This window comes from Chiloscyllium plagiosum, chromosome 6 (assembly GCF_004010195.1).
Source record: "Chiloscyllium plagiosum isolate BGI_BamShark_2017 chromosome 6, ASM401019v2, whole genome shotgun sequence".
Classification (NCBI taxonomy): Eukaryota; Metazoa; Chordata; class Chondrichthyes; order Orectolobiformes; family Hemiscylliidae; genus Chiloscyllium; species Chiloscyllium plagiosum.
This window is the reverse complement of record NC_057715.1, coordinates 99,583,589-99,593,799: the sequence shown is the minus strand read 5'-3', so window position 1 is coordinate 99,593,799 and position 10,211 is coordinate 99,583,589. Positions and strand designations below refer to the sequence as shown.

At 39.7% G+C, this 10,211-nt stretch overlaps 1 protein-coding gene across 1 annotated transcript in view; it reads right to left on the bottom strand.

Moving 5' to 3' along the window:
• Nucleotides 1-6,668, bottom strand: part of LOC122551170 (von Willebrand factor A domain-containing protein 3B-like) — a 153,409-nt gene extending 146,741 nt beyond the window's left edge. The window contains exons 1-2 of the mRNA XM_043692794.1: nt 6,510-6,668; nt 843-934 (exon numbers count right to left, since the gene is read on the bottom strand). Coding sequence (XP_043548729.1) covers nt 843-934; nt 6,510-6,660 — 243 coding nt within the window. The 5' untranslated portion in view covers nt 6,661-6,668. The remainder of the gene's footprint in view (nt 1-842; nt 935-6,509) is intronic.
• Between the last annotated feature and the right edge of the window lie 3,543 nt (nt 6,669-10,211).

Sequence of the window (10,211 nt, the reverse complement as noted above, 5' to 3'; positions counted from 1 at the left end):
CCCCACCCTCCTCTAGCTTATCTCTCCACGCTTCAGGCTCTCTGCATTTATTCCTGATGAAGGGCTTTTGCCCGAAACGTCGATTTCACTGCTCCTTGGATGCTGCCTGAACTGCTGTGCTCTTCCAGCACCACTAATCCAGAATCTGGTTTCCAGCATCTGCAGTTATTGATTTTACCTAATACATATTAGGTAACTGCCTCTTGAACAAGAACAATTGTTTGGATTCATCGTCTCAACTTTTGAACAGCTTCAGAATCAAGAAGCCTTTCACCCTGAAAGTGCTAGCAACTGTTTAATAGCTATTCAATCTGAGAAATTAAATGTAAGATCACGAGGGGCGTAGATAAGGTCTTTTCCTTAGGGTAGGGGAGTTCAAAACTAGAGGTTAGATTTTTAAGATGAGAGGAGGGAGATTTGAAATGGACCCCAGGGGCAATGTTTTCACGCAGTGGGTTGTTCGTACATGGAATGAACTGCTGGAGGAATTGGTAGATACGGATACAATTACAACATTTGGACAGGTGCATGAATAGGAAGGGTTTAGAGGGATATGGGCCAAACACAGGCAAATGGTTCTAGTTTAATTTGGGAAACTTGGTCAGCATGGACAAATTGGACTGAAGGGTCTGTTTATGTGCTGTATGACTCTAAACTTCTATGACTCTGGATATAATTCTCTCTCCATAAATGTTACCTGACCTGCTGAGTATTTATAGCACTTGATTATTACTTGTAATAAATAGCATTATATGCATATAAAAGAAGAAAAGTAAACACACAGATTATTAAAGAAAATAGCTCAGCTTCCTACACTTTCTTTCAGGTATTCGCATACTTACATTGTAAATCCTACCATCTTTTCTCACATATTGCTGGAACAAGCCTTCACCATAACATGATGACACGGGCTTCTGCAATCCATAATCAAATTCTGTAAGATAAAATCGACATAAATTAGCAAGATAAAACGATTTGAAAGCTTTTGCCAGAGTCGAAGGTTAATGGATCTCTACAAAACTGCAGCAAACTCTTAAGGTGGACACTTTCAGAATAATGCACTAATTTTTTTTTGATGCATTTTTTCTCAAGCCAAGACATTTCAAAAAGTTACCACATTGAACAAATGTACACAGAACATTAAGTAATATTTTACAGGAATTATATGTCCATCTTTATATATGTCCAACTGTTTAAGCTGAAGATATGCCATGGCATAATAGAACATAATTATTATGTCTGCAAGCTCAAGTAGCTTAGAACAAAAAGATATTAAGACAAATTTTGAGAGGATCTTTAGCTCAGATAGAGGTTCTGGATGTAAGTTTGCTCGCTGAGCTAGAAGGTTCATTTTCAGACGTTTCGTCACCATACTAGGTAACATCAGTGAGCCTCTGGTGAAGCACTGGTGTTCGTGATCCACTGTCTATTTATGTGTTTAGGTTTCCTTGGGTTGGTGATGTCATTTCCTGTGGTAATGCATTTGCTGTTCTTTTTCTCAGAGGGTGGAAAATGTGGTCCAAGTCGATATGTTTGTTGATACAGTCCCGGTTGGAATGCCATGCTTCTAGGAATTCTCATGCATTCCTCTGTTTGGCTTGTCCTAGGTTGGATGTGTTGTCCCAGTTGAAGTGATGTCCTTCCTCATCTATATGTAAGGATATTAGAGAGAGTAGGTCATGTCCTTTTGTGGCTAGTTGATGTTCATTATCCCTGGTGTCTAGTTGCAAGAACTTGCAAGAACTGTAACAAACACTACATTGGACAAACAGGCAGAAAACTAACCACCAGGAAATGACATCACCAGAGGCTCACTGATGATGTAACCTAGTATGGTGACGAAATGTCTGAAAACAAACCTTGCAGCTCAGCAAGCAAACTTACATCCAGATATCAAGACTGAAATATACCATGGTTCATATACAGAAATTAATTTCATATCTAACTGCTTTATCTAAAATGTATTTTTAGCAATTTTATTTTTTTATTTATTCCACACAAATTTGATAATATATTATGTTAATTTACAACAATGGGGATCTAGATATTTCATTTCGTGGTAAAGGAGTAACACTCACTGGTAACCTTGGAAAAACTCCTTCAGTGAGTCAAATTGCTCTATTCTGTCACAACTTTGAATTTGGCAACAGCAAAGTCATCAAACAAGATGAACAGCCAATCAGAGTGGAAAATTCTCAAAAACAACAAAGCAAGAAGTTAAAAAGCACAAATTATAATTCACACGTGAAGCACTACATAAAAAGAGAAATAAGATTATTACAGAGACATAGGCTTAAGAAAATAGGGAAGATACCAAGCTATTAAAGAAAATTCCAATTATTTTAAAAATAATGGAATTTTAGATATTTTTCTGCATGAACAGAAAATAAGTTTCACAGGACCAAAACAGCTATTCATCAGTGAATATGACTGTTAATAATTCAGTTGCACCTCATTTAAAAGGGATTAACATCTTCAACAGCTTTTACACAAAAAATAATGAAAACATATTGAAGTTCACATCAATTCACTGATTCAGCATCAAATGCATCTACAAAGAACACTGTCAGAAGAGGTCAGCCACATTCCCACAATTTCGAGTCATGGAGTCACAGAGCTGTACAGCACAGAAACAGACCCTTTACTCCAACTCATCCACGCCGACCAGATATCCTAAATTAATCTAGTCTCATTTGCCAGCATTTGGTCCATATCCCTCTAAACCCTTCCTCCTCATATACCAATCCAGATGCCTTTTAAATATTGTAATTGTACCAGCCTTCACCACTTCCTCTGGCAGCTCATTCCATGCATGTACCATCCTCTGCATGAAAAAGTTGCCCCCAGGTCCATTTAAATGTTCCCCTCTCTCCTTAAACCTACACCCTCAGGTTTTGGACTCTGCTACCCTGGGGAAAAGACCTTGGCTATTCACCCTATCTATGCCCCTCATGATTTTATAAACTTCTATAAGATCACCCTTCAGTCTCTGAGGCTCTGGGGAAAACAGGCCCAGCCTATTCAGGCTCTCCATCTAGCTTAAACCCTCCAACCCTGGAAACATCCATGTGAATCTTTTCTGAACCCTTTCATGTTTCACAACATCGTCCCTATAGCAGGGAGAACAGAATTGAACACAGCATTCCAAAAGTGGCCTAACCAATGTCCTACACAGCCACAACATGACCTCCCAACTCCGATATTCAATGCACTGACAAATAAAGGCAAGATACCATACGCTTCTTCACTATTCTGTCTACCTGCAACTCCACTTTCAAGGAACTACGAGTCTGCACTCCAACATCTCTTTGTTCAGCAGCACTCCCCAGGATCTCACCATTAAGTGTATAAGTCCTGCCCTGATTTGCCTTTCTAAAATGCAGGCCCCTCACATTTATCTAGATTAAACTCCATCTGCCAAGCCTCAGCCCACTGGCCCATCTGATCAAGATCCCGTTGTACTCTGAGGTACCCTTCTTCACTGTCCAGTGCACCTCCAATTTTTGCTGTCATCTGCAAACTTACTAACCATACCTTCTATGTTCACATCCAATTTAAATGTAACATCTACATAAGGTCATGAATTCCTTCTTTGTGTTTTCATATGACTGCCACTCCAATTCTTGAACCACAAATCTTTGAGCACATGGGAGCAGGATGTCCCACAAGGTAGTAGGAACCAGGGTGAAGGATTTCTTTTCATTTTCTGCTGCTGCTCTGCCTCATCATTAAGAAATATTGATTCAGAAGTATCGGCCCTTAATGGACAAGTTTTTGCCATTCTGAATAAACCTCCTCCAGTCATTAATGTATATGCTGCCACAATTCAGACAGAGTATCAGATTGTCTCTGAGACATTTATTTTCTATTCTCTGGAATGTTGAGCAATTCACAGAAAATTGAATCTGGTGGTGAAGACAATTTTCAACCATCGTCTTCAGTCCATCATAGCTGATTTCTCTGGAGTTCTACCGAAATGTTTGGCTTCAAGAAGGATGCTAGCTTTTCAAGAGGTAAATGGCTGGCTAATGGAGATGCTCACTACATTCCAGAGTCTCTCCTTCAATATGTGTGTGTTTGTTTGTGGGGGGAACGGGGACAGTGTGAGTGGAGTGGAACATTTAGCTGACTGTGTGTGAGAGATGATATTGGAGTTTTGTTTTGGCAACATTTAAGAATAGGCAATACTGCTTCTACGCAGAATTGAAGAGGTCAAGGATGACAAACAAATCTGGTGCAGAGTTGAGTGTGTGTTGCTGGAAAAGCACAGTAGGTCAGGCAGCATCTGAGGAGCAGGAAAATCAACGTTTTGGCCTGGATACCTTCATCAGGAAGGTGCAGAGGCAAATATGATACTGCAGTTATCTGCATACTGGACATCATGTAAGGCTGTGATACTCAGCTTAGTTTTGGCATGGAGGCAATTAAAATTAAAGAGATTTTTATCTAGATGGTGTCTCCTGCTGACACAACAGTGTGATGAGATGAAAGGTCACCGCACATTTGTTGTAAATAATAAGGGAGGTGATAATGCAGTTTTGCTTGACTCTGATCCAAATTTTGAATGGGTCTGGTTCTGATCTCCATTTGAGACCTTGCAGTCATATCATCACAAAGCAATCACAAGACTTTATGAAAAAATATTTCATGCAATGCAGGCCTTACTGATTAAGTCAGTATTTATTGTCCATCTGTAATTGCTCTTGAGAAGGTGATGGTGAGCTGACTTCTTAAAATACTGCAAACTTTGATGTATAGGGTCACCCATGGTGTTGTTAAGGTGAGAGGGCCAGGATTTTGGCCCAGTGGTGATAAAGGAATGGCAACATAGAACCATGTCAGGATAGTGTGTGGTTTGAAGGAAAATTTGTAGGTCATGCTGCTCTCATGTATATGCAGCTCGAGGTGGTAAAGGTCACAGATTTGAAAGGTGCTATTGGAGGAACCTTGGGAAGCTGCAGCAGTGCATCTTGTAATGGTATACAATTCTGCCACTATATTTTTGTGGTAGAGGGGTGTTAGATTGATGTCTGTGTTGGGGAAGAGATTAGAATTGATCATTGAACAGATCACACTTAGTAAACCTCAAGATAATCAGCAAGTGTTCAGCATTACTTTGTTAAAGGGAAATCATTTTTAAATCAATTTATTGGATAAAGGGGAAATTGTAAATGTACTGTGGCTTTCCAGAAGGCATTCAACAAGATTCAGCATGAATGGTTATCGCATAGAATTGATGCTCATGCCATACAGGGTAACATATTACCACTGATAAAAATTGCCTGGCTGTCAAAAGACAGTAAGTATGCATAAGTGGGTAATTTGCTGATGGTAGGATGCGATGCACAGAGTCCCACACGGATCTATTCTAAGGCTTCATCTTTTTACAACTTGCATCAATGATTAACATGAGGGGAGTGAAGGCATGATAGCTAAGCTTTCTGTTGGGCAGCGGACATAAGATGGATCCAGACAAATAAAGAGAGGCTGAGTGAGTGAGCAAAAATCTGGCTGATGAAAAATAATATGGGAAAATGTCCAGTTGTTTACTTTGGCAGGAAAAGTAAAAATGCAGTGCATTGCTTACATAGACAACATCTGCAGAATGATGAGATGCAGGAGAATCTAGATATTCCAGTGCATGAGTCACAAAGTGTACAGATGCAGCAAGTAATTAAGGAGGTGTATGCTATCCCTCATTATATAAAGGATTGAACACAAAAACAAAGGTGTTGTGCTTCACTTACACAGATATTGGTGAGACCACATCTTAAATACTGGGTCCAATATTGGTCGTATTTAAGGAAGGATGTAAATGTATTGGAAGCAGTTCATAGAAGGTTTACTAGAATGACACTTGCTGTGAGTGGGTTGTCTTATGAGCATAAGTTGGACAGACTGGGTTGTTTCCAAGAGTGACTTGACTGAAGTTATAAGATCAGAATGATCTTGACGAGGTGGATATGGAGAGGATGTTTCCACTTGTGGGTGAGTGCAGAACCATGGGGCATTATGCTAAAATTAGGGGTTTCCATTTTGGGATGGTGATGAAGAAAATGTTTTCTCCTAGATGACCCAGGAACTCCTCTAACCAAATGCCCTTGACTTAGAAGGGTTTGATGGGCAGAAGATGTACCTTCTCTTAACATGCCTGTGAAATTTTAGGCTGTAGTTAAACTTAGTGGAAACACAAAAGAACTGTGCTGTGCCATAAATACCTGACAGCAAGCTACATATACACCCAATCTCCACACTCTTCAGCTCCAAGAAAAATATGTACTCTATTTTCTTTCAATTCTAAGAAAGATAAAGAGTATATGCAAAAGAGATAGAAATACTTTTAAAGCAGACATCATGCCATCAGCTAATTCCACACATCAAAAACTTCACTCAGAGGCTGCACACATCCACACCCTTCATTCTTTAACATGACATGACAGATAAATGACCAAATAATTGGTATACAAAATGTGCTAATGTAATTCTATGAGAAATTCAATAAATGTTACCTTCTCTATGTTTAAATCCAATCTGTGACAAGATCTGAGACAGGGTCAACCTGTTTCTCTTGAGTCCATGTAGCTGAAGCCATTTTGATGATGAAACGAGAGTCTGCACGTTAAGTTCAAAAAGTGAATTCTTCTCCTGTGCTTTCACCATTTTTAACTGCTTGTTTGTCCCTATTAAAATATATGCAAATTAATCTCTGTTGACTGGGTTCTGTTTCAAATCAAACATTACATCTGCCAACAGAACATATTTCAATTAATGATTTATAAATATGGCGGCACGGTGGCACAGTGGTTAGCACTGCTGCCTCACAGCGCCTGAGACCCGGGTTCAATTCCCGCCTCAGGCGACTGACTGTGTGGAGTTTGCACGTTCTCCCCGTGTCTGCGTGGGTTTCCTCCGGGTGCTCCGGTTTCCTCCCACAGTCCAAAGATGTGCAGAGTCAGGTGAATTGGCCATACTAAATTGCCCGTAGTGTTAGGTAAGGGGTAAATGTAGGGGTATGGGTGGGTTTCGCTTCGGCGGGTCGGTGTGGACTTGTTGGGCCGAAGGGCCTGTTTCCACACTGTAATCTAATCTAAAAAAAACTACATAAAAATTCCAACCTTTAGAAATCATAGAGTCACAGAGATGTACAGTATAGAAACAGACCTTTTGATCCAACTTGTCCATGCTGACCAGATATCCCAACCCAATCTAGTCCCATTTGCCAACACTTGGCCCATGTTGTCTAAAGCCTTCTTATTCATGTACCCATCCAGATGCCTTTTAAATGCTGTAATTGTACCAAGCCTCCACCACTTCCTCTGACAGTTCATTCCATACATGCACCACCCTCTGCGTGAAAAAGTTGCCAGTTAGGTATTTTTTATATCTTTCCGTTCTCATGCTAAATCTGTGTCCTCTAGTTCTAGACTTCCCCAGCCCAGGAAATGTACTTTGTCAATTTATTCTGCGTGAAAAAATTGCCCCTTAGGTTCCCTTCTCATCCTAAACCTATGCTCTCTAGTTCTGGACTCCCCCACCCCAGGGAAAAGACCTTGTCTATTTATTGTATACAGGGCCCTCATGCTTTTATAAACCTCTATGAGGTCACCCCTCAGCCTCCAATGTTCCAGGAAAAAGAGCCTCAGCCTATTCAGTCTTTCTCTATAGCTCAAATCCTCCAACCCTGGCAACATCCTTGTACATCTTTTCTGAACCCTTTCAAGTTTCACAACATTTTTATAACAGGAAGTAGACCAGAATTGCACGCAGTATTCTTGTGAACTGAACTTAAACCAAACTAGTAGCCCCAATCATTTGGTTTTCTGTGTGTCATGTACTCATGCTATAAACATTTCATCAATTAATATCACAGGCATTTGGCTGGGCACTTACAAAGTCACATGTTTTCTTGGAAATTATGCATTAATCACTTTTCCAAATGATTTTCTAATTTCCTAAAAAGAAAATTACTTTTGCAGAACCATGATAATAATATATTATACACCTTTATTATGGAACTTTAGGGCTTATCCAGGTAAAACCTTTCAGAGATGGCTGCAACCAGCAAATGAGTTCCAAACCAGGACATAGAGTCATAGAGATATACAGCACGGAAACAGACCCTTCGGTCCAACTCATCCATGCCAACCTGATATCCCAACCCAATCTAGTCCCACTTACCAATGCTCGGCCCATATCCTTCCAAACCCCTCCTATTCATATACCCATCCAAATGCCTTTTAAATGTTGTCATTGTACCAGCCTCCACCACTTCTTCTGGCAGCTCATTCCATATACGTACCACCCTCTGTGTGAAAAAATTGCCCCTTAGGTCTTTTTTATATCTTTCCACTCTCATCCTAAATCTGTGTCCTCTAGTTCCAGACTTCCCCAGCCCAGGGAAAGTACTTTGTCTATTATTCTATCAATGCCTCTCATTTTATAAACTTCTGTAAGGTCACCACTAAGCCTCTGACACTGTTGGGAAAACAACCCCAGTCTATTCAACCTCTCCCTAGAGCTCAAATCCTCCAACCTTGGCAACATCCTCTTAGTACTTTTCCGAAACCTTTCAAGTTTCACAACATCCTTCCGATAGGAAGGAGACCAGAATTGCACACAATATTCCAAAAGTAGCCTAATCAATGTCCTATTCAACCGCAACATGACCTCCCAACTCCTGTACTCTGACCAATAAAGGAAAGCATACCAATACTTTCTTCACTATCCTATCTACCTGCGACTCTACTTTCAAGGAGCTATGAACCTGCATTACAAGGTCTCTTTATTCAGCAACACTCCCTAGAACCAGACATAGTTAAAAATCACACAACACCAGGCTATAGTCCAACAGGTTTAATTGGAAGCACACTAGCTTTCGGAGCGACGCTCCTTCATCAATTAAACCAATTGGACTATAACTTGGTGTTGTGTGATTTTTAACTTTGAACAACCCAGTCCAACACCGGCATCTCCAAATTACCAGATATGTTCAACTAGAGAGTAGCAGTGAAAAATGGAAAGAAATATATCCACCGATCGCACCTTCTTCATTAAGCAATATAAATGATGTGCCTTGATTAAAATATGGTGCTCAAGTGCAAGTTATATTGCCGGTCACAAGGAAATGTTCTTAGTCCTGTGAATTCCTCCATTTTATAGAACTCACCATCCCTGTTTGCAAGTGTGCAAGTTGACTGCAAACATTTTTACTATTTTTTTCCCAAATTTATGACTGAAATAACTACACTTAATAGTTGTGGAGGTTAAGGTGCAGGGTAAAATATAACCCCAACTCAATCTTGTTTTTCAATTCTCCACACATCTGATATGAGTGGCAGCGGAAAGACCGGCATTTATTGTCCATCCTTAGTGGTTCTTCAAAAGAAGTTGAGTTGTTTGCTTGAACCACTGCAGTGATCTAGTGATGGTATTCCTACAAGCTGTTAAGTGGGGAGCTCCAGGATTAAAAACAAACAACAATGAAGGAATGTAGCAACATGTAATAATCATACAAATAATGAAACATTCGGTAATATGAATCAGCTTATTTTGTATTTGACCCACAACACAGCAATTAGAATATGTAATGTAGCAGTGATCACAATAAAATCAAAGCAATTTATTTGCATTTTAATTCCAAAATGAAGCTTAACCAAATTTATGTTTTTAAGCATCAGGCTTCACAACTTACATTGCTTCACTTTATAAACTAGTCCATTTTCAGATTTGGGAGATATAAATATTTCAAGCATATTGAGGTAGTCTTGCTCGTCAGATTTGCGCAGGTGTTTGTTAGCCACATATTATATCTGAGACTCTAAACTTAAACTTTGATTTTTACCTCAGCTGTGTATTTATTTTGATGGAAAGAGAAGAGACACCACAGCAGATCAGACGATGTATGACCATGTTACAACTTAGTAAAATAAGGGGAGCCACAGCCTGGGAATACCATTACCAGTAAAACTACACACCATCCTGATTTTGGAACTGTATTGCAGTTCCTTCAGTTTAATTGGTTCAAAATGCTGGAACTCCCTTCCTAACAGCACTGTGGGTGTATCCAAACCATAAAGACTGCAATACAATAGCTCACTATTTCAAGGGCAATTAGAGATGAGTAATGAATGTTTGGCATTAATGACATCACTCCCATGAAGGAAGAAACAAATTTAAATCCCAAGCCATGATTTGGGATAAATACTCACCCA